General features: G+C 45.1%; 1 protein-coding gene across 18 annotated transcripts in view; it reads right to left on the reverse strand.

The window, feature by feature from the left end:
- MAPT (microtubule associated protein tau) overlaps positions 1-25508 on the reverse strand; it is a 116258-nt gene that overhangs the window by 33711 nt on the left and 57039 nt on the right. For 7 of the 18 annotated variants that reach the window (XM_074940577.1, XM_074940590.1, XM_074940587.1 and 4 more), the window contains exons 2-6: positions 16818-16907; positions 12638-12724; positions 8060-8146; positions 4512-4577; positions 948-1037 (exon numbers count right to left, since the gene is read on the reverse strand). In XM_074940577.1, the coding sequence (XP_074796678.1) occupies positions 948-1037; positions 4512-4577; positions 8060-8146; positions 12638-12724; positions 16818-16890 (403 nt within the window). In that variant the 5' untranslated portion in view covers positions 16891-16907. The remainder of the gene's footprint in view (positions 1-947; positions 1038-4511; positions 4578-8059; positions 8147-12637; positions 12725-16817; positions 16908-25508) is intronic. The other 11 variants (XM_074940581.1, XM_074940593.1, XM_074940580.1 and 8 more) reach the window with 6 other exon arrangements.

Below are 25508 nucleotides of genomic sequence, written 5' to 3' on the forward strand. Positions count from 1 at the left end.
AGGAACCCGACTGACTTTTTTCTCTGACATGCGAGTTGCAGGTTTCTTTTTGGGTGCCTCTTGTGTTTCCATGGCCTGCACCATTCCCCCCGTCTCCTGTTGCAAGGAAACACTTCTATCTGCCACGTCCTTTTTTAACCTATCGGGAAACTTGGTTGCGTCGAGTGGAGAACCTGAGATTTCTCCCTCCCTAATTACATTAGCTTCAACTTCCACTTGGTACATACTTTCAGAGGGCTCCATCTTGGTGACACCATCAGACCCTTTCCCTGACAACCACTGTCGTCTCTCATCTAGGATCTGTCCCACTTTATGAGCTTCGCTTTCAGTAACAGGAGTCTCTCTAGACATTTCTGCCAGATTATCTTTGGGTCTGCCTTCTGCTGGAAAGGCATACACCTCCACAGCTTCAAGCATTGTAGAGTCCTGCTGTCCTAATGAGGAAGGTGAATCCTGCTGAATAGTTTCATCAATGTCACGGTCTTCATCTTTTTCATGCCCAGCGGCCTCTTCTTTCAATTTACCTTTGCTGTATAAAGGAGATGGCCCGTCTTTAATAAGGGAGTTGTCAACTGGCTCATACCCCGCATCCTCAACCTCCGGGGGCCACTTTTCAAACTGAGCAGCAAGTTTCTCACGACAGAACATTTCAGCTCCTGGAGCACTCTGAGAGAATTCGGAAACTGCTGATGCAGCAAATTCTTCCATGCGCACACTGTGACCCGCTTCATCTGCCAACGCTTTACCCACTCCAACGTCCTCTTTTCCACCACGGTCCCAGGGCTCCGTTCTGGAGACAGCCTCCTGGCTCTCTTCAAAGGCTCTGAAGCCTTCATACTTGCCTGGGGGGACTGGTATCGTGGCCTCAGCTCTGGCAGGCATTGTGGCTGCCTGTTCTCCAGTCTGCATTTCACACAGAGGGATGAGAGTCTCCGGAAAAATCTCACCTGCTTGTTTTTCTGGCTGCATCTCACTTGCCACAGGCTCCTGAATTCCAGGTTCCACACTCTCCCATAGCCTTGGGGAGCTCAGCTCCTCTGGGGGGCGAAGAGGGAGGGTAGGATGTCAAGCGTGGCAAAGAGTTAGCACAGGTATTTCAATAGAAAGTCATCCTTGCAACACAAAAGATTTAAAAGACTTTTTATAACCATTCTACACGGATAAAAGCAATCGAGTCCTACACTGCCACTTGCAGTGGAAAATTCAATTCTGCAGTTTCTTTTTTTCTTTAAAGGAATCTTGTCCCTGTAGATAGGCTTAAAATCAGAGCTACTCCACTTTGATTTGATGATACACATTGAATCATCCATCATCTCTGCCTGCTTGCTCCATTGCTGGGAAGAGGTAGAGTACCAAAACAAACACAGGATTTGCCATACCCGATCTATCCAATTATCCTGTCTCCCATACTGAAAGTCTCAGAGGAAGGAGCCTCCCTCCTGCACCCCAGTAATATGCTGATGTGTGATCAGTTATGCTCTGTGTACATGGTGGATGGATTCCATCCCAGCCTCCGTCCACAGAGGTGGTCCAAAGTATGCCATGAAGGCCAACATTTGATGATCGTTCTCTTCGCTGGAATAACTGCACAATTTTATAGGCCACAAAACTATCCAGCCTCTATTTAGTTACAGTGTTGGACAATTAATTAGCTCTTGTGGCAGTGAATGCCACGGGTTGACCACGTGTCAAATGAAGCGTTGCTTTCATTTGTTCTAAATAAAACTGCCAATAATTGTGTTGTGTAACCACAACACAGTGTGGGCCAGAATGAAAGGGGATAGATATACTCCCCAATCTAAGATTACATACAAAACTTAAAACCCCTCCACCTGTCCAAACTAAATAAGGCTAGTTTTAGCGGACACATCTCAGCCACCCAGAATTCTAACCATCTTCACTTCTCTAGACCATTTCTTCTTCTGCTACTTCTTTACCACAAACGTGACAGAGCAGTACAAGTATTCTAATTCTTTTTTATTTCAGTAGCCTGTCTACACCATCACAGCACAGGGTGTAGGGGGAGAGGATGGATCACACAACAGAAACACCTGCCTGCAACTGCAAACCTCTGATTTTGTATGTTCCGCCCACTCTGCAGAGTAATTAGTACCATAACATTGCACACCCGTTCTGGAGCAGCTGACAGTATAACCGTTACAAAACAGAACTCACAGTCACAGATGCAAAGATTTTAAGGCCAGAAGGGAACATTTATGATCATCTACCCCGAGTCTGACCACCTGCATAACACAGGCCAGAGAATTTCACGTATCAAGCCCATATATTCTGGTTGAGGTAGAGCATCTCTTTTAGAAAGACATCTGATCGGGAGGAAAAGACCTTGGAGTGATGAAAAACCCACCATACCCTTAGGTAAATTGTTCCAGTGGTTAATTAAAAGTGTGTGACTTATTTCTATTCTGAATTTGTCTAGCTTCAGCCTTCCAGCCACTAGCTCTTTTCATGACTTTGCCTGCTAAATCAAAAAGCCTAGGTTAGGGAAACTTTTGTACTAAAATCAAAAGCATCCTTTCAATAAAAACCAAATTCTAAAGAGAAATTTTTAAAAATGGGATAAGTAAAAATCACAACCGAATTAGCCTTTTATCAACACAGTTCTAAGAGAACTCAATGCTTAAGTGAAATCATTGCAGAGTCCTCAAATTCATGATCCAAGACAGACCAAAATTGGATACCAATTGGCAGCTGGCCATGGTGAGTGCCTTTGATAACCAAAGGGCATTCCACACATGCTAATATGCTAACCAGCAGCGCTCGTTTACTCAGAGTCGCACTGCAGGTGAACGGAACATACCAAAAGGACAACAAAAGTAGAGACGTGCCCACTACATTCGTTAGCGACATTTCCAAAATGCCTTTGTTGTTCTAACTACAGAGTGCAACACGTGATCAAAGGAGTTTGTAACATTTCAAATGTTACGGTTAAAAAACTGAAGATTTAAAAGGCTGCCCCTCCCACAGAAACTTGAGACTCACTTCACTACTCTTCCCTCTTCATGCTGAAGAGCCAGTTTTCAAAGTCCGCAGCAAAACAAAACCAAGGTCACTAATTATGATTTATACCTGGCCACAGACGTGCAGCACTCACCACAATTATATCTGACCCTATAGGAAAATGTATCATAAAATGGAAGTGCCCCTTTTAAAGCATCATTCCCCATTTTTAGAGAAGTAACAATTTACTGCGCAGAAACCTGGTACTCAGTACGGGGTGGGGGGGAAGTTTAAACATCTGGTGAGAAGAGAGAAGTGGCCAGAGCTGGACAGAATGGGCAAACGCTTCCATCACCTCTCTGCTAATGACCTCAAGCTACACCTACAGAACCCTCTGCTATTCTAAGCCTTGTCCACTTGCACATAAGAACTGCCAATCACAAAGACTTGCATGATGATCCTGTGATACAATTATGGGCAAACTTCTGCTAGGGAGTAGGATAAGAATAACCAAACTCTCATTTACATGGAAGCTGAAGATGTGAACTCCGCCCTGAGTTGAAGAGATACAGGGAAAAAAAACATGTACTTTTTAAACATCACTAACTTTGGAAGTACTTCTCTCAGCCAGACAGTTGTGTGCAATTTTGACAGTAACAGCAGGCAGGCAGCAGGAAGGATGTACACCAAACAGATGAAGAAATTCATTTCATGTACATGCCACCAAGAAAAATATCTTGCAAAATGGAATTTACTCAGCTTGAAAAACCAAGCATCATGTAAATGGCACAAGATGGAGAGTGTGAGCATGAAAACCATCTTCAGCATATTCAGCTTTCTGCACTCGCCGTTTCATTAGACTGGGGAGGAATCTTCAAAAACATTCTGAGCACTAGCCTCGCTCTGGATGCTTTTGAAAATCCCACCCTGAAGTTTTCAGTTATGTCTGAAGTCAGCATAGTCAAAATCACCCTTTCCAGCCTGACTCCTGTGAGCTAGCAGCTCCCCCTATTAAAGGAATAATTTTTCCAACTCGGTTAAGCAGATGCCCAGTTATGCGGTACGTACACACACAGCACAGTAGCTAGTTTTGTTGTGTTCTGTGTAAAGGAGGCTGGAGGAGACTACTCTGAATCGGTCAAAGTACATAATGAGACTAGTTTGAGGATAATGAGCATCTCCCGTTGGCTGACCCATATTGTCCTCTCTGTGTGTATTTTGCAAGTTGATTCCTCCTTCTATATCTTGGAGGATACTCAACCGTCCGCTATTCCAGACAGAGGACAAGGACTCAGGCTGTGACCTTCCAGAGAAGAAGGGCAATGGATGAAAAGTGTGGTGTCCCCCTAAAATGAAAAAGTTGGGGGGATACTTAAAGCATCTTGACCATTCCTGGCTAGAGAGAGGCAGCGGCAGGGAGAACTAGATAGTTGGGTGTATAGCAAAGAAGGGAAGCCTTGCAGAAGAAAAATCCCAAACAACTGGCAACTGCTCTCTCTGTTTTGGGTCCCAATTGGATTTTACTATTTCCCAGCAGCAAATATTCCACTGACCTTGAGCACCATCTCCTGCAGCTTGATCCTCAAGGTTAGGAGTAGCTCCCACACCTGCTTCCTCAGCTGATTCACAGTTAAATAAAGGGGGGGAAAATTACAAAAGTTAAATTTAAATGTCTGCCACGAGAAACAAATTTGCTTCCTTACTGATCCTGTCCATCAGCGTGAATGCATTACAAACAGTACCATAATGTACCTGAAGGCAGCTACCTTTTAACTGCAGCTGAGGGACCGCCCTACTACATCAGAGGTATCTTGGATGACAGAAACCGGTACCAGATACTTCAGAGACAAGTGCAGGAAACTGCTGTGGGCAATTACGGAATGGCCTTACCAAGGTTAGCATGAGAATTTATATCCGTTTTTCAGTCCCAAGGGTGGATGTTATCACCCACAAAAATATCTAATTCTTTATTATTGTCAACGAGCTAACTATAATGAAGCTCAGACTAATTCTAACACTAACCCAACGCTCATCCTAAATCTAAAAGCTGAGAGCCATCGGGTAAATGGGCAGACACTCACTACACCCAGGCAATAGAAAGAAACAGAGAGGTGGTTGGGGACCCTTGGGGGAGGCAGGGTTCAGCATCAGAAATGCTCTGAAGTAAACTGGATGAAATTCAATAAGTACAAACGCAAAGTACTCCACTTAGGAAGGAACAATCAGATGCACATACACAAAATGGGAAATGAATGTCTAGGAAGGAGTACTGCAGAAAGGGCTCTGGGGTCACAGTGGATCACGAGCTAAGTATGAGTCAACAGCGTAACACTGTTGCAAAAAAAGCAAACATTCTGGGATGTATTAGGAAGAATGTTGTAAGCAAGACATGAGAAGTAATTTTTCTACTCTACTCCGCACTGATTAGGCCTCAACTGGAGCATTGCGTCCAGTTCTGAGCGCCACATTTCAGGAAAGATGTGAACAAACTGGAGAAAGTCCAGAGAAGAGCAACAAAAACGATTAAAGTTCTAGAAAACATGACCTATGAGGGAAGATTGAAAAAATTGGGCTTGTTTAGCCTGGAGAAGAAGACAGAGGGGACATGATAACCGTTTTCAAGTACATAAAACGTTGTTACAAGGAGGAGGGAGAAAAATTGATCTCCTTCATCTCTGAGGATAGGACAAGAAGCAATGGGCTTAAATTGCAGTAAGCGCAGTTTAGGTTGGACATTAGGAAAAATTTCCTGTCAGGGTGGTCAAGTACTGGAATAAACTGCCTAGGGAGACTGTGGAATCTCCATCATTGGAGATTTTTAAGAGCAGGTTAGACAAACACCTGTCAGGAATGGTGTGGATAATACTTAGTCCTGCAATGAGTGCAGAGGACTGGACTAGATGACCTCTCAAGGTCCCTTCTAGTCCTGTGATTCTATCATACAGGGCACATCTGTGGCCCCAAAGGACATGGCTGACCAAAAGAATCCAATCTCTCATTCATGGAGTGTATGAGCACCTAGACTGGGATCCATGTGGACAAATACTCAAAAAAATAACATCTTGTCTACCTTTTGCCCGGCTGCTGCATGCTGCGCAGAGGTTTATGATGCCCAGAATGATGCCTAGGTCTGTTTCCTGAAGAGCTACCATTAGCTTAGAACCCAGCAACATCAACGGACAGTTTGAACTATGCTTTCGGATGTGCACTGCCTTGCATTTATCAGTGCTGAATTCCATTTGTCATTCCATGATGCCCAGTCCTAAACTTGACTAGCTCAGTCTTCTTTCAGTCTTGACTGACCTACTTAATTTTGCCCCTTTTAAAATTTTGCCTGCTCACTACTCACCCCTTTCCCCGATGGTTAATATATTACACAATCGGTCCTAATGTACAACCTGGGGGCACATCACCACCCCCGTTAAGCTTCTACAATGTTGAAAACTAACCACTTATTTCTTTTTTTCTGGCCTCTTCACCAATTTCGGACCCATGACAGTACTTTAACCTCATATCCCATGTCAAGCCTGCAGACAGGACCTTTGACAAAGGCATTTCGATAGTCCAAGTAAACCAGGGGTTCTCAAACTGGGGGTTGAGACCCCTCGGGGGTTGCAAGGTTATTACATGGGGGGGTCGCGAGTTGTCAGCCTCCACCCCAAACCCTGCTCTGCATCCAGCATTTATAATGGTGTTAACTATATTAAAAAATGCTTTTAATTTATAAGGGGGGGGGTCGCACTCAGAGGCTTGCTATGTGAAAGGGGTCACCAGTACAAAAGTTTGAGAACCACTGAAGTAAACTATGTCCATCTATTATTTTGCCGACATTCAGAGAATTCTAGTAGACTAGAGTGGCATGCTTTTCTGCTACAGCAGCCATGCTGGGTTGCTTCTCTCCTGTGTTTTTTATAAATTCTATTTCTATTTTTAATCACCTTTCAAACCAGTTTACCTGGTACCAAAGTAAAGCTCACTAGTCTGCAATTCCCAGGATCAAACCTAGTGCCTTCAGGGCCTACTCTCAGGTACAGTCACCGATTAAATGAGAGACTGCATCCTTTTGTTACCAGCTCAGCCACTTCATCCATTAGTTCCCTCAGAACTCATGGGTGTGCCACACAAAAGAGGATGATGCTGTTGAGCCAGGAGAGGAGAAAAGATCCTGCTGCTCTCCAGGATGGGAACAAGAGACAGACCTGACCAGTTCAGATTTTCCAGTAGGAGAAAATAAAGCAGCAAACCTGTGTGTGCTTACTGGAACCTACCCAAGCCTATAAGATGTTTGTACTTTTACTACTAAGCTGTAACTCCAGTGCCCATTCCTGCTCTATAAGCATCCAGAAAGACTGTCCAGCCATCAGGGATGGCAAGGTATTTAACAGAGTTTTTTTACCAGGTAAAACCCTGGTTTTTAGTGCCCTGTGAAAAACTAGTTAGTCTCAGTTTAAAGCATTTTCTATTTTAAAAACTCTTTCATCAATGCACACCACATTACGCGGAGTTTTAGTTACATATTCAAATTGTGATCACATCAGTGGTAGATTGGAGATGAATTTAGGGCTGTAAAAATAAAAAGAAAAACTGCACTGGTCGTAATATCAATATATGTCGTCATAAATACTGAACATCAGAACCTCTATACATTTTGGTTGGCTATTTTCTCAACGGAGTTATACATGTTAGGACTCTTATTTCAGTTTTCAATATTGTATAAACAAACGTCTAAAACATTTGATTATGTGAGAGTGACAATAATGCAGAGTTGTAGGCTTGAAGCATTAAGCAATCAGAACCATGCAGTTGCCACCTACCAGTCCAGGTCCATTTGACCAGGCAGCATTCTGTAGCAGAAGACCAACTTTGAAACAGTGGACAGATTATTCAGTTTGGAATGGCTGTATCCAGTGTTTGAAAAGATTTGTTCTACGCTTGCTGAACTTGCTGGACACCAATGCAATCGTTTTCCTAGTTCCCTGGTTTAAACCGGCATTTACCAGTCCCCTGCCCTAACCTAGTTTTTCCCCGGGAAATTGCCAACCCTGCCAGTCACACTTCGAAACTCCTTCCTCGTTCACCAGAAGGCGTGCAGAGGCCTCACCTGTGGTTCCCTCGGGTATCTCCACGTGCTGCTGAGCTGCAATCCGATCCTCATCTGCTCTCTCCTCCACTAACGGGGCCGTGGCATCTGAAAAACAAAGCAGCTTTCACCCAGCCGGACCGAAACAAAACCCCTTCAGATGTCAGTGCTTTAAAAATAAAAAAGCACTGAAGGATGTATCACAGAAGAAAAACCATCCTCCATGCTCACCAGGTTTCCTTCCTATCGGCTGAGCCGAATGGAAGTTGATACTTGTCATGGGAAACAAAAGGGCAAGCACAGCGAATGCACACACTGTACATCACCTCCTTTGTCACACAAGCTGCATGCCTCTATGTATTACTTACCCATCCAAAAAACAAAACAGTCTGCCTATCAGCACTGTCTTTTTCAAATATGCACAGAGCAGGATGGCGAGAATGCCTGGCTGGCACATTCAGCAATGCTGCCTGCAGAAGGGATGCTCAGAGCTCAGCTGGTGACAACAGCCCACAGTCAGGATGTTTATTATAACATACATGCATCTTTCATTAACCACCTCAGCTGCACGGTGCCCACTAACTCATCCCTGCTGGGACTTTCCTCACAAGGCAAACCTCTGGCAACTCTTTCTCCCCCACCAAATGAGGTTTGCCTCCTTATGACAACACTGTCCTGATGCACAGGACAGCAATATCCAGTCCCGGACCAGCTCGAATTTTACGGGCCAGTCTCTTGAACCACGTAGGCTGGGAATGAGAGTTTTATCACAATGGAGTGCTGGCAGTTCTCCTTTCCAATGGAGTACAGCTCTGGCAGGTCACTAGACATCAGCATTTAAAAGTACAACAGCCCAGTTCAGAATAAAGCTGCTGTTAGTTAAAAGCTTAGAAACTAAAGAAAATTAGTATTTTCCTCTCCTTCCAAGGCTGGTGACAGATGCATGCATGGTAGCCAGGCATTACAAGCAGAGGAACAGAAATATCACCAATTACAAATATTAGTACATCTCTAGAACATTTCTAGATTAGGTTCTCTGTAAAAAATGTGGCAACATCATACACTCAGGAGTCACACTATCCACCCGACTCTGGCATCCTGCCACAGCAGCCCATTAGGCTTTATTTCACATGTATCTAGTTTATTTTACATTTCACCATTGACGGTCATTCTGACAGACACCAAATTGTATTGCCTGGTATGTGTACAAAGGAGCAAACACACCAGTGAACTGCAGCCACTTCTGGGATGGAGGGCACCACATAGGATGATAAGGGGAATATTCTGGCCGAGTACTTTAGTGCAAACTCTTGCCTTCACGAGTATGCATGATGGGATTGCTAATGTCCAGGTTAAACAACAGGGGCGCCATTTAGGGGGGTAGGGGAGGGCTTTAACGCCCCTCCCGCCCCGAGTTTCCTAGGGGAGGTCTACTCACCCTAGCCCCAGACAGAGCTCTTAACTGCAGCAGCCCGGTGTGATATGTGATGAGTTCGGAAGCTGGGAGTAGCACAGCCTTTCGGGCAGGGAGTTTGTTTATAAACAGAGGCAGGATGATTAAGGTAACAAAAGGCTTGTCATTAAAGTAAATTAGGGATCATTAGATGATCCTGAAAGTACTGCCACCTACTTCAGTTAAAAGATCTTCGGAAACAAAGGGTCGGAATAAAAGGTGAGAATGGAGAAAGGTAAAGCGTGGGGTCCCTCAAGGGTCTGTACTGGGGCCAGTGCTGTTCAACATATTCATAAATGATCTGGAACAAGGGGTACACAGTGGGGTGGCAAAATTTACAGATGATACAAAATTACTCAAGATAGTTCAGTCAAAAGAAAAGGATGACTTGTGGCACCTTAGAGACTAACAAATTTATTAGAGCATAAACTTTCGTGAGCTACAGCTCACTTCATCGGTATGCATCCGATGAAGTGAGCTATAGCTCTCGAAAGCTTATGCTCTAATAAATTGGTTAGTCTCTAAGGTGCCACAAGTCCTCCTTTTCTTTTTATGGATACAGACTAACACGGCTGCTACTCTGAAATTTGTCATTAAGTCAAAAGCAGACTGTGAAGAGTTACAAAGGGACCTCACAAAACTGGGTAACACAATGGCAGATGAAGTGAGCTGTAACTCACGAAAGCTTATGCTCAAATAAATTGGTTAGTCTCTAAGGTGCCACAAGTCCTCCTTTTCTTTTTACAATGGCAGAAGAAATTCAATGTCGATAAATGCAAAGTAACGCACTTGGCAAAATATCCTCCCAACTATACGTACAAAATGATGGGATCTATATTAGCTGAACCCATCAAGAAAGATCGTGGAGTCGTTGTGGCTAGTTCTCTGAAAGCATCTGCTCCATGTGCAGTGGCAATTAAAAAAGCTAACAGAATATTGGGAATCATTAGGAAAGGGATAGAAAATAAGAGAAAAATATCATATTGCCTCTATACAAATCCACGGTACGCCAACATATTGAATAGTTTGTGCAGATGTGGTCACCCCATCTCAGAAAAGATATATTGGATTTGGAAAAGGTACAGAGAAGGGGAACAGAAATGATTAGGGGTATGGAACACCTTCTGTATAAGGAGAGATTAAAAAGACAGACTTTTCAGCTTGGAAAAGAGACTAAGGGGGGATATGATAGAGGTCTATAAAATCAGGAATGATGCGTAAAAATTGAATAAGGAAATGTTATTTACTCCTCTCTCATAATACAAGAACTCGAGGTCACCGAATGAAATTAATAGGCAGCAGATTTAAAACAAAAAAAATTATTTCTTCAGTCACCATATGGAACTTTTTGCCAGGGAATGTTGTGAAGGCCAAAACTATAACAGGGTTCCAATAAGAACTAGGTAAGTTCATGGCGGATAGGTCCAGCAATGGCTATTAGCCAGGGTGGGCAGGGATCCAACACCATGTTCTGCATGTCCCTTGCCTCTCTTTGTCAGAAGCTGGGAGTGGGTAACAGGGCAACTTGATGATTCCCTGGTCTGTTCATTCCTTCTGAAGCACCTGGCATTGGCCACTGTCGGAAGACAGGACCCTGGGCTAGATGGACCTTTGGTCTGACCCAGTGTGGCCATTCTGATATTCTTATATAGAACCCAGGTGTATCTGCTCCCCGCTGTAACCCACTAGACCCTGCTCTCCTCCCAGAGCTGGGATAGAACCCAGAAGTCCTGACTGAGTCTCTCTCTCCACAGAGTTAGTAATAAAGTAAGAATATACATTACCATTTTAAACCTAACCAGTGTCCCTTAAGTGACTTGCCACAAAATGTCAGAACATGTTATTAGAGCTGAGTGGGTCTAATATTTATTTAATTTTCTTTCTTTCATAAAGGAATTAGGTACAGGGCTCCTGTCAGCTAATTGTTAACTTATCTGCCAAAAAACTAGAGTTTTCAAGTGCCTACGTAGGCACAGAAATCACGGTTAAAGTTGCTCCCCCCATACCAAAATCTGAAATGGTACCCTCTGCAGTCAAGGTCTAGCAAAAAAATAAGTAGTAATAATCTCTATAAACTGCAGGGAACTTATGTAATGAATAATACTTTGCACTTTTGTATAGCACCTCCCATCCAAGGACCTCAAAGATCTATGCCCACCTTTTAAAGTATATTATCCCATTTTACAGATAGGAAACTAAGGCAGAGGTAGGTTAAGTGATTTGCTAAAGTCACTGGTAGAGTCAGGATTAGAAGCCAGGTCCCATGCTAATAACTCGACCAAGCAGCCTCCCATAAATAGAATTTCAAGTTGAAAGATCTCTGCAGACTTCACCACCACCATTGATACTGCAATCTTTAAATGTCTGTAGGATACTAAAGACTGTGGGCCAGATTTTTAAAGGTATTTTGGCACCAAGCTCCCATTGGGAGTAGTGGAGACACATCTTGCAACCAAAAGTTCTAATATGAACACCCCCGAAATAACCCAGGTTTTGTTAGCCTGAGAGGTGATTTGGACTGAATGCCTAGACACCCAGCTGATGTGTGACAGCTTGGAACACTGCTTGGTTTCTTGTCTGATTCTTGACATTTCTGTGTAAATATCTATTGGAAACGGAGAACACTCATTGGTTTGATGTAAATCTAACTCTTCCTGTCAGGCTACAGGGTTGTTTATCAGGGAAAGGCAACCAGGAGGCTCAGACATTTTTCCTAATGATTTTTTTGGAGTCTGCATGTCTACTTTAGAATCTGTGTTGCCTTGTGAGCGGTTTAATAATGGCTTCTGAAGGCTGGCTAGTGCCCATTAACATTAATGGGGAGTTACAGACACGAGTCGGTGGAGGAAATTACCCTTTCAGGATGGGATACACTCAGCAGTCATCAATAGGCACACTGGTTTGAGAGTGCAATCCTTGAAGGAGGAAATGGAACTGGAATTGATCCTCCAGGGGTGTCTGTGTGGGCAATTCTCCTTCGTGAATACCACACTAACAAAGAGTATTTATCTGGCAGCACAGAGACACAAGACAGCCACGCCTCTTCAGGAACGCCCTTCAAAAAACGGTCTGGTGCATCTCTAAACAATGCTTAGAAACAGCACCAGCCATTATGGTTTAAAAGCAGTATGACAAAGAGCTCCCACCTTCCATAGTTGGAGTGCTCTTAGCATCAGAGGTCTCGGAAATGGGTTCATCTGATCCATCATCAACCGGTATCTGCAGGGGATAGCCTGGAAAAAACATACATTGAGCACTCAGAACAGGTCCTTGGTTATGTCTAGCGGGCTCTTACGTTAACCTCACCCATCCCCATTTCCTTATCTGAAAAGCTGGATGGCTGTAGCTGGCAATTATGATAAAATGTTCACAAAGTGTTAAAGTGCCAGTTACAGATTCAGTGACAGCACCAAAAAAAGCCAAAAGCAAAATCTGCTGAGCAACCAATCCAATGCAGAGCACATCTATAAACAGCAAAGCACAGTAAGAAAAAAAGTATAATCAGTAAATAAATAAAATAAAATAAAATAAATCTTTCCTTGGAGACCACAGATGTCGGATTACATCAATCTGAGTCACTGTAAAGTTCACTTTGATGTTTCTAGTGCAGTATAGGCTCTCTCTCAGAGCAGATTGCTGAATGGATAGCTTATTTTCTTCTGTTATTCATGTTTTTTAAATCAGTGCAAAGAGGGAAAGCACGTGCAAGGAACTCTCCAGTGCTCCACATGGATTATTATGTTGGGCCTTGGTTCCAAGAAGTCAGCTATCAGAATGTTAGAGCAAAAAAAGTACAAGGATGCTCTTTGCAAGGAATTCCAGCAAATAAAATAATGAGAACTGGAGAAATTGATTTATGAAGAATGATTCAAGCTAACACAAGCAAAGTCTCTTGGACTCTTTGGTGCATCAGAGTTTAAACTATGGCACTGACAGAAGGTTGCTGATTTGACTGGATAAGAGGGCCAACCTTGAGGGGCCTGGAAGGGAGAACAGTCCTTGGAACATGCCAAAGGCTCTGTCCATAACAGAGGGAACCCATTTGCCTGATGCAAACTGCACCGGAGGCAGATACAAGACAGAAATATGTTGCTCCACTTTAACGGAGTACTATCAGTCCCTATACTACACAGGTTTCTGAGCTGGATTGTTAAATATGTGGGGAAAGACATCTTGAAAATGTAGGCCTAAAATACAGGGTGAGAGGAGCTCTTTTGTAGAAAACTTCCCCACTTCTCCACATTCCCAGCTTTTCCCTCAGTTGTCCTGGCTCGCTACCCAAGAGAAGGAAGCTGTCTGCTGGCAGAACCTTTGGGGAGCATTGTGCGGCGCTATGTTATCATCATCAATTGAGCTGACTCGTGAATACAGAATGCACATGCATGCTGCTGCATCATTACAACTGCAGTCACTAGGAAAGCAACAAACACTTCCAGGGGAATTAGGGAGAATCTGTGTATTAGAGAGATGACGGGGGGCAGGGAAAAGGAGACACAGGCCAGGCAGTAGGTTGGAGGGGGTAGGACAAGGGAAAGAGATGAGCCCATCTACTTCAAGGATCAGGCAGTAGGGGAGAAGCAGGAGGGTTGGGGTGGGCAAAGCGAAGGAACAGAGACAGCAGATTAGGCTGTGAGAAAAGAAGAAAAACCCACTGGTTGTTATTGGGTATGTGCGTGCTTAGAGGGCAGGGGAAATCCTCTCTGGATCTGATTTTTGGTGAGGTCAGACATCCACTGTATCTGATACGTTCTGTAGTCCATCCTTCCCTCGGTGAATGTTCATAAAAACACACAGGGAGGCACAAGTGGCTAGAGCAGAGAGGCGGAAGCCTGACAGTCGAGGGCTATTCCTAGGTCGAGATGGGAGAGTAGGGATTAGTGGTTAGAGCAGGGGGGCTGGTATTCAGGATTGAGGATTCTCCTCCTACCATGACTCACTGTGTGACCTCCGAGGTGTGTGCCTGCCATTTGTCCTCCCTGTATGTCAGTCTCCCCACATATGAGAGAGAATACTCATTGCACAGTAGGGGGAGAGGATTCATCACCTAATGTCTGTAAAGCCCTCCGAGATACACTGATAAATGACGCCATACACATGCATGCTACTAACATCAGAAATACGTGCCAATTTCCAACACATGAACAGAGGCCCCTGGGAACAGCACCCTACAACATCCAGACCTGCCACTAGCACTTGCTTAGGTGACGTCCCAGAACCCTGGACTTCAACGCAAGCCAAGTGCTTTATTTGTAAAATACGCCTCTCAGCTTTGCAAAGTTTTCCTCTTAACATCCTCCTCTCCGGAGAGATGAAGTAGAGCATTCAGGGAATGCCCTGCTCACTACGCAATGGGGAAATTGCTCTTCCAGTCTTCACAAGACGACAACAAGAGTTACTAGTTTAAATGGCTCTGATAAAAGCTCTATCTGATCCCTTGCACACACATGGGGATTATGCCCTTTAGCCCAATGAAAGCCACTGTAAAATGGTTTTCTCGCCACAGCAGCTCAAATCAAAAGGGCAGAAAGTCATAAGTTCCACACTCTAAATGAGGCGCCAGCTTCAGCCTAGAGACTGGAGGGGCAGGAGAGTGCAGTTTTGTCAATGAGGCGCATTAAAATATCCAAAACTTCTACCAGGGCCAATCTTGCCCCGAAAGGGGACCCCAGTCACTCGCTCTCACACACACACACACACACACACACACACACACACACACACACACACACACACACACACACACACACACACACACACACACACACACACACACACACACACACACACGAGAAACAGAGGCTCGGTGTGACCAGGCCTTCCCTTCCCACCCCAACCTCCACCTTCTCACATGTTTACATGCCAGCAGAAGGCCCCTCCCTCTTCCCCTCTGGTAAGCAGAGTAGTTTCTTTGGAGAGTGGAGGGAAGAGAAGCAGAGACAGAACAAGTCTAAAACCTTCCTCCCCTTCTATAAGGGCAAAAGTGGGGCCTGGCATCTCAGGCACCCCCTTTACTAGGCCCCACTGACCATTCAATTATAATGGCAACGATCACCACCAAGCTGCGGTTGGTGTGGGGTCTCTTGAAGGTAAAGGTGGGGCCCACTTGATGATGGGCCATGGGTTGAGGACATCATCTGGGAAGGAAAGCCAGTGAACTCATTTCACACCTGCAGAATGGGTCAGAGTTCACTTTCAGGGGCAAGGAGGTTCTTGTTTTTAAACTTAAACCAGCTCGTCCACCTCTATCTGCAACAGACCAACCCAAATGCTCAGAGCACGCCCTCGGCATTCCTGCCAGCTCACTTAGAATGATCAACGCTCCATTCCTCATTGTCCCCCACCGCCCCAAATGCCACTGTCCCAATATCTAAGTTATTATCCAGAGATTCTTGAACCTTTCCAGCAACCAACGGATGAAAAGATGGCTGCCATAATGCATAAACGGGGTAGATGCGAGTTTGAGAGATTTGCCCTAGTAACTTTTTAATTTTCTGAATCCTGTAAAGGGGGAAAGGGTTTATAACCATGTTCAGAGGCGGTAAAAGGAAGCCAGTGTCACAAGAGGAGGTAGCTCATCTACACATCCATGGACATGAGTCTTAAGTATGAACAAAAAGAACTAGTACACTAGGGAGGATCTGAGGTGATACATGGAGGGATGGGAAATCTCAGTCCTGTATCTCAGTCTATTAAAGAAACCATTAATCTACCTTTAAAAAAACAAAATCAATCACCCCGGTCCCTTCTATAGCGGATGTGGGAAAAGCCTGTTTCACCTCCTTTTAATTCCTCAGCAGCTTTTACCTTTTTCTATGAGCAGCTAGATTCTACAGCCTTTTACAGATTTCACACGCTCTGCAGACTCAAGTGTTTTTTCTTCTATTGAAACTTACCTCTGAACGGGAAACAGAACTCAAGGCAGATGGGGATGATGATGATCAAGTCTGGCCTCTGGCGTAACAGGTGATAGGATCTCACGCAGTGATTCCATCACCAAGCCCAAACCCCAAACTTCGGTTTTAGCTATAAAGTATCTGAATGTATCTTATGTTTATCTCCCAGAAGACAAAGAAGCTCATTTACTGCACGATGATGTCTCGGCACCTAAGTAATTCACAAACCAGTCCCCTTTTCCTAGGCTTTGGACTAACCTTTCATTGAACCATATACGTTCCCAGGCGTAAACACTATGGGCAACCTCACCCCAGTCTCCTTGTACTGAGCTCTCCCACTTGTGTCATCCTCATTCTCCTGGAGAGAAAATAGCTACCTGTGGGGGAAGGTCCTCCCCTTCTCCCATGACTACCCCCATCTGGTAAGGCTCACCTGACGGGATCTGCTTAGCTTGGCTCATCGAATGGTCTTCCATCATATTGAAATCCTGACGTGGCTCAGCCATCCTGTTGCAAAAGTTATCTAAAGGGGAAAAAATTTAACATTATTATACAAAACCTCATGCAATGCACCTTCCCCTGCACTCAAATTACTGTACTATCTCCTATTGCTCTGTGGTGCTCATCAGTCTAATTCCAGGAACACAATCTTTTCTTTTTTGGGGAGGGAAGGAAAATCAGATGGCCATTATTAACTAGCTGCCTTTTAAGCTACGGCAACAAGCTATTTAATTCTTTCAAGGGAGACTTGAAAAGCACACTATTATGATCATAGACAGGTTACAGCTCAAGGTATGTGCTGAAGAAAGTGGTCCCCCTGACTGATTGATATAAATTATGTCTGATAAAGATTTGACTACTAGACCCTCCTTCCAATGCAGATCCCTATCGAGCTCTTCTAAACCTACTATCAGAAGCAAATTTTGTCCATAGCCTTTACATTTACCAGAACAGCAAGAAAAAAAGCAAAAAGCATTAAGATGGTGCCTAGATTCTGAAATGGCCGACATCAACTGGGGAATGCTCTTTAAAAAAAACCCCACAGTTGTATCAAGTTATAGGCACAGAGATCAAAGCAACTGCAATCTCAATGGAGAACAATAACTGCATTCGTGGAAAGCAGCTGAAAAGGAAAAGATTTTGTGAAAACACTCAATAGACAAGTATATGTTTTTTGTGACCAATGTTTAGAGCTAATCATTTTTGCACAAGATGTAGGAGACAAAATACCAAGCCTGTGTCATCAATTTCATGCAGAGGACACAAGCAACTTCATACCCAATGCACCACCGAAGTTACAAAAGCAATTTAATAACTTCCAAGGGAAAGGACCGATCATGGCGCATTATCTGGTCTATCAGTTTGCACAAGTCTATGTCTGGGACACTGGGACTCTGTGGTGTAACACAGACTAATTCTGCAGCAAACTGCTTGATGGATTGGAAGTCTGTGGCAGAACTGAGCTCAAATGACTTAGCCGCAAGATCATTCTGGCTCTTCCTCCAGGCTCCGGCCTCTGACATTACACACCTTCTAATTTCTACAGTGAATGAGACAAGAGGACTACAGACCACCGCCTCATTCAATACACAACCCGGATTCATTCACTGAGCACAGTTCACCCCGTACGCCGAAGGAGGCAGGGATTCTGTGGAAAAAACAGTATGTATGTATATAAAGACTGTATCATAATGCATACACAGAAGGGGGCCACATCAAAGTTTTACAGGCATGCTTGATTCTGGCATTTCCTAACTTTTGAGTGCTTGAATTTGCAGCCTTAATGTTATTTCCTAGGGTTTTGTTTGTTTTTTAAAGAAAGGAAAACACATTCTACTATGTGTAACTGAGGAAACAGCGACCTTTGCAGACAGTTCGGAGAGACAGTTCACAAATGCTTGCTCCTTAGATCTACAAAAAGAACAGGAGGTCTTGTGGCATCTTAGAGACTAACAAATTTATTTGAGCATAAGCTTTCGTGAGCTACAGCTCACTTCATCGGATGCATTCAGTGGAAAATACAGTGGGGAGATTTATATACACAGAGAACATGAAACAATGGGTGTTACCATACACACTGTAATGAGAATGGTCAGGTAAGGTAAGCTATTACCAGCAGGACAGCGGGGGTATACACTGTCCCCAAATGTGAAATAGTTATGGGTGACAACAAAGTCACAAAGTTCAGCCACTCGGAAACAACTCTGACATCATAATCAAAAAGGCTGACAAAGGAGGTGCTGTCGTCATCATGGATAGGTCAGAATATGAACAAGAGGCTGCTAGGCAGCTCTCCAACACCACTTTCTACAAGCCATTACCCTCTGATCCCACTGAGGGTTACCAAAAGAAACTACAGCATTTGCTCAAGAAACTCCCTGAAAAAAGCACAAGAACAAATCCGCACAGACACACCCCTGGAACCCTGACCTGGGGTATTCTATCTGCTACCCAAGATCCATAAACCTGGAAATCCTGGACGCCCCATCATCTCAGGCATTGGCACCCTGATAGCAGGATTGTCTGGCTATGTAGACTCCCTCCTCAGGCCCTAGGCTACTAGCACTCCCAGCTATCTTCAAGACACCACTGACTTCCTGAGGAAACGACAATCCATCGGTGATATTCCTGAAAACACCATCCTAGCCACTATGGATGTAGAAGAACTCTACACCAACATTCCACATAAAGATGGACTACAAGCCGTCAGGAACAGTATCCCCAATAATGCCACAGCTAACCTGGAGTTGTTTCTGAGTGGCTGAACTTTGACTTTGTCCTCACCCATAACTATTTCACATTTGGGGACAATGTATACCTTCAAATCAGCAGCACTGCTATGGGTATCCCCATGGCCCCACAGTATGCCAACATTTTTATGGCTGACTTAGAACAACTCTTCCTCAGTGCTCATCCCCTGATATCCCTACTCGCACTACACTGATGACATCTTCATCATCTGGAAAAGAAGCTCTTGAGGAATTCCACCATGATTTCAACAATTTCCATCCCACCATCAACCTCAGCCTGGTCCAGTCCACACAAGAGATCCACTTCCTGGACACTACAGTGCTAATAAGCGATAGTCACATAACCACCACCCTATACCGGAAACCTACCGACCGCTATGCCTACCCACATGCCTCCAGCTTTCATCCAGACCACACCACACGATCCATTGTCTGCAGCCAAGCTCTACGATACAACCGCATTTGCTCCAACCCCTCAGACAGAGACAAACACCTACAAGATTTCTGTCAAGCATTCTTACAACTATAATACCCACCTGCTGAAGTGAAGAAACAGAATGACAGAGCCAGAAGAGTACCCAGAAGTTATCTACTACAGGACAGGCCCAACAAAGAAAATAACAGAAGGCCACTAGCCATCACCTTCAGCCCCCAACTAAAACCTCTCCAATGCATCATCAAGGATCTGCAACCTATCCTGAAGGACGACCCATCACTCTCACAGATCTTGGGAGACAGGCCAGTCCTTGCTTACAGACAGCCCCCCAACCTGAAGCAAACACTCACCAGCAACTACACACCACACAACAGAACCACTAACCCAGGAACCTATCCTTGCAACAAAGCCCACAAAGATATGCCAACTGTGTCCACATATCTATTCAGGGGACACCATCATAGGGCCTAATCACATCAGCCACACTATCAGAGGCTCGTTCACCTGCACATCTACCAATGTGATATATGCCATCATGTGCCAGCAATGCCCCTCTGCCATGTACATTGGCCAAACTGGACAGTCTCTACGTAAAAGAATAAATGGACACAAATTAGACGACAAGAATTATAACATTCAAAAACCAGTCGAAGAACACTTCAACCTCTTTGGTCACTCGATTACAGACCTAAAAGCGGCAATTCTTCAACAAAAAAACTTCAAAAACAGACTCCAGCGAGAGACTGCTGAATTGGAATTAATTTGCAAACTGGATACAATTAACTTAGGCTTGAATAAAGACTGGGAGTGGATGGGTCATTACACAAAGTAAAACTATTTCCCCATGTTTATTCCCCCCCTCCCTCCCGCTGTTCCTCAGACGTTCTGGTCAACTGCTGGAAATGGCCCACCTTGATTATCACTACAAAAGCCCCGCCCCCGCCGGTAATAGCTCACCTTACCTGATCACTCTTATCACAGTGTATGGTAACACCCATTGTTTCATGTTCTCTGTGTATATAAATCTCCCCACTGTATTTTCCACTGAATGCATCCGATGAAGTGAGCTGTAGCTCACAAAAGCTTATGCTCAAATAAATTTGTTAGTCTCTAAGGTGCCACAAGTCCTCCTTTTCTTTTTGCAGATACAGACTAACACGGCTGCTATTCTGAAACCTGTCCTTAGATCTAGAGCATTATAGAATGCAGAGTTGTTCTTTTTCATTTGATTTTCACACATTTTGCATAGTTAACAAAAAGCTTCCTCGACCCTCCTGTATTTTGCTGTTTGACGTAATTTGAAGAATTCTGGCCTATGACACAAATTAAAAAATAAAATAACCTCTCTACAAGTCCTGAACTCTTCTCAGAGCTGGATGACCTGAATCGGTGCTGAAGCGTCTGCCAACAATCAAAAAAGAAAGGGGTGCTTTACCTGGCTTACTACCAAGTTATTTCTGCGCCGGTGATCTGAACAGTACATTTGCCAATTAAGCTAATTTGTGTCCCTAAATGACCCAGAAAAGGGCAGACTCAGTAGAGCAAATCCAGGTGTGAAAGAATTAAAATGATTTTAACACACAAAAGGAGAGAGCAGAAAAGCATTTTCCACCCAGACACAACATTGTTGCAAGGACCACTGTCTTCACGAATGTGTGCTGCATAGGATAAATGGCCTGCCATTCTGTGAGTAATCAGCTGGAACAACGTACAAGTGATTTAAAAAAAAAAAAAAGATTTAAGGTGGTAACAAAGCACTTGTATGAATGTAGGTTACACTGGAATCTTTCTGCTCTGCGTTTGCTGAGCACCTAAGCGCCATGAAGCCCCAGTCTATGGCTCCTAAATGCTCCCACAATACAAATAAATATTAACAACAAACATTCCTAGTTGTGTAGCTGTTTTGTAGCTAGGAATGGTCTAGTGGTCTATGCATAGGAATGGGAAGCAGGAATTCCCAAGTATTTGTTGTGGGCCTTCCTGTGAGAAGAAAGGAAATCTTCAGGCAAAGTAAAATCTTCTTTTTCTTCTCAAGAAAAGTCCAGATTCCTTACAGTCCCAGAGAGCTCCCTCTCCAAAGTACGTAGGGGTAAGGAAGCAGGAGGGAAACTAAGTGTACCTCCTCAAGAAGCAGTTTGTGAGATACTACAGCCAAGAATAAGGTGCAAAGGAAAACAAGTATCCCGTTTAATTTATGGTATACGGGTGCTGACAAAATTTTCCAGTTCTGCTAAGCAGAGACCATGAGTCTGCTAACAACTCTCCACTAAAAGTGATGTTGATGTCATGATAGCTCAGAGGTGGACAAACTACGGCCCGCGGGACCCTCCTGCCCAGCCCCTGAGCTCCTGGCCCGGGAGGCTGGTCCCCAGCCCCTCCCCCGCAGCCTCAGCTCACTGCGCTGCCAGCACAATGCTCCGGGCGTGGGGCAGTGAGCTCCTGGGGCAGCTGCAGAGCCTGGCCGGATCCGGTGCTCCGTGCCGCACGGCGCGTGGCTGGCTCCAGCCAGGCGGCAGGGCTGCCTGACCTTGTACGAAGTCTGTATAAAGTGCAAGCTGGTCTCCATACTGGAAGAGAAGGTTCAAGGTCTGGAGAAACAAGTATTGACCCTGCGTTGCAAAAGAGAAACTGAAGATTTCCTGGACAGACGTCAGGATATGCTTCTACGGACACAATGTTCTGAAGATTCAGAGCAGGTTGTGCAGCGGGGACAGGAGGACGGTGAAGAAATTTGGCAGCATGTGACCTCCAGAAGAAGAAAGGGGAGCATCCATGTACCAGCAGCGCAGATACAGGTGAGCAACCGCTTTCATGTTCTCTCCACAGGTACTAACGCGGAGAGCGGACCAGATGATACACCTGAGGAAAGGGAACAGAAGGAGACTCTGCCGATTGGAAGGCATGAGATGCACTGTCCTAGGGTTGGGGGTTCCACAACCACCGATCCCAAGAGAAGGAGGCGGGTGGTGGTTGTCGGGTACTCTCTCCTCAGGGGGAATGAGTCATCTATCTGCCGCCCTGACCGGGAAAACCGAGAAGTCTGCTGCTTGCCAGGAGCTAGGATTCACAGTGTGACGGAGAGACTGCCAAGACTCATCAAGCCCTTGAATCGCTACCCCTTCCTGCTTCTCCACGTGGGCACCAATGATACTGCCAAGAATGACCTTGGGCGGATCACTGTGGACTACATGGCTCTGGGAAGAAGGATAAAGGAGTTTGAGGCGCAAGTGGTGTTCTCATCCATCCTCCCCGTGGAAGGAAAAGGCCGGGGTTGGGACCGTCGAATCGTGGAAGTCAACGAATGGCTACGCAGGTAGTGTCGGAGAGAAGGCTTTGGAGTCTTTGACCATGGGATGGTGTTCCAAGAAGAAGGAGTGCTAGGCAGAGATGGGCTCCACCTAACAAAGAGAGGGAAGAGCATCTTCGCAAACAGGCTGGCTAACCTAGTGAGGAGGGCTTTAAACTAGGTTCACTGGGGGAAGGAGACCAAAGCCCTGAGGTAAGTGGGGAAGTGGGATACTGGGAGGAAGCACGAGCAGGAGAGTGCGAAAGGGGAGGGCTCCTGCCTCATACTAAGAAAGCAGGACAAACAGCAAGTTATCTCAAGTGCCTATACACAAATGCAAGAAGTCTGGGAAACAAGCAGGGAGAACTGGAAGTCCTGGCACAGTCAAGGAATTATGATGTGACTGGAATAACAGAGACTTGGTGGGATAACTCACATGACTGGAGTACTGTCATGGATGGATATAAACTGTTCAGGAAGGACAGGCAGGGCAGAAAAGGTGGGGGAGTTGCATTGTATGTAAGAGAGCAGTATGACTGCTCAGAGCTCTGGTTTGAAACTGCAGAAAAACCTGAGTGTGTCTGGATTAAGTTTAGAAGTGTGAGCAACAAGGGTGATGCCGTGGTGGGAGTCTGCTATAGACCAGGGGGCTGAAGTGGGCAAGGCTTTCTTCTGGGGGGAGGGATAGCTCAGTGGTTTGAGCATTGGCCTGCTAAACCCAGGGTTGTGAGTTCAATGCTTGAGGGGGTCATTTAGGGATCTGGGGCAAAAATTAGGAATTGGTCCTGCTTTGAGCAGGGGGTTGGACTAGATGACCTCCAGAGGTCCCTTCCAACCCTGATATTCTATGATTCTAACTAACGGAAGTTACTAGGTCGCAGGCACTGGTTCTTATGGGAGACTTCAATCAGCCTGATATCTGGTGGGAGAGCAATACAGCGGTGCACAGACAATCCAGGAAGTTTTGGGGAAGTGTAAGGGACAATTTCCTGGTGCAAGTGCTGAAGGAACCAACTCGAGGCAGAGTTCTTCTTGAACTGCTGCTCACAAACCGGGAAGAATTAGTAGGGGAAGCAAAAGTGGATGGGAACCTGGGAGGCAGTGACCAGGAGATGGTCGAGTTCAGGATCCTGACACTGGGAAGAAAGGAGAGCAGCAGAATACGGTCCCTGGACTTCAGAAAAGCAGACTTTGACAACCTCAAGGAACTGATGGGCAGGATCCCCTGGGAGAATAACATGTAGGGGAAAGGAGTCCAGGAGAGCTGGCTGCATTGTAAAGAATCCTTATTGAGGTTATAGGGACAAACCATCCCGATGTGTAGAAAGAATAGCAAATATGGCAGGCAACCAGCTTGGCTCAACAGTGAAATCCTTGCTGATCTTAAACACAAAAAAGAAGCTTACAAGAAGTGGAAGATTGGACAAATGACCAGGGAAGAGTATAAAAATATTACTCAGGTATGCAGGAGTGAAATCAGGAAGGCCAAATCACACCTGGAGTGGCAGCTAGCAAGAGATGTTAAGAGTAACAAGAAGGGTTTCTTCAGGTACGTCAGCAACAAGAAGAAAGTCAAGGAAAGTGTGGGCCCCTTCCTGAATGAGGGAGGCAACCTAGTGACAGAGGATGTGAAAAAAGCTAATGTACTCAATGCTTTTTTTGCCTCTGTCTTCACGAACAAGGTCAGCTCCCAGACTGTCGCACTGGGCAGCACAGCATGGGGAGGAGGTGACCAGCCCTCTGTGGAGAAAGAAGTGGTTCAGGACTATTTAGAAAAGCTGGACGTGCACAAGTCCATGGGGCCAGATGCGCTGCATCCGAGAGTGCTAAAGGAGTTGGCGGATGTGATTGCAGAGCCATTGGCCATTACCTTTGAAAACTCATGGCGATCCGGGGAAGTCCCGGACGACTGGAAAAAGGCTAATGTAGTGCCCATCTTTTAAAAAGGGAAGGAGGAGGATGATCCTGGGAACTATAGGCCAGTCAGCCTCACCTCAGTCCCCGGAAAAATCATGGAGCAGGTCCTCAAGGAATCAATTCTGAAGCACTTGGAGGAGAGGAAAGTGATCAGGAACAGTCAGCATGGATTCACCAAGGGCAAGTCATGCCTGACTAATCCAATTGCCTTCTATGACAAGATAACTGGCTCTGTGGATGAGGGAAAAGCAGTGGACGTGTTATTCCTTGACTTTAGCAAAGCTTTTGACACTGTCTCCCACAGTATTCTTGTCAGCAAGTTAAAGAAGTATGGGCTGGATGAATGGACTACAAGGTGCATAGAAAGTTGGCTAGATTGTCGGGCTCAACGGGTAGTGATCAATGGCTCCATGTCTAGTTGGCAGCCAGTATCAAGTGGAGTGCCCCAAGGGTCGGGCCTTGGGCTGGTTTTGTTCAATATCTTCATAAATGATCTGGAGGATGGTGTGGATTGCACCCTCAGCAAGTTTGCAGATGACACTAAACTGGGAGGAGAGGTAGATACGCTGGAGGGTAGGGATAGGATACAGAGGGACCTAGACAAATTAGAGGACTGGGCCAAAAGAAATCTGAGGAGGTTCAACAAGGACAAGTACAGAGGTCCTGCACTTAGAACGGAAGAATCCCATGCACCACTGCAGATTAGGGACCGAATGGCTAGGCAGCAGTTCTGCG

This window comes from Natator depressus, chromosome 27 (genome assembly GCF_965152275.1).
Source record: "Natator depressus isolate rNatDep1 chromosome 27, rNatDep2.hap1, whole genome shotgun sequence".
Lineage (NCBI taxonomy): Eukaryota > Metazoa > Chordata > Testudines > Cheloniidae > Natator > Natator depressus.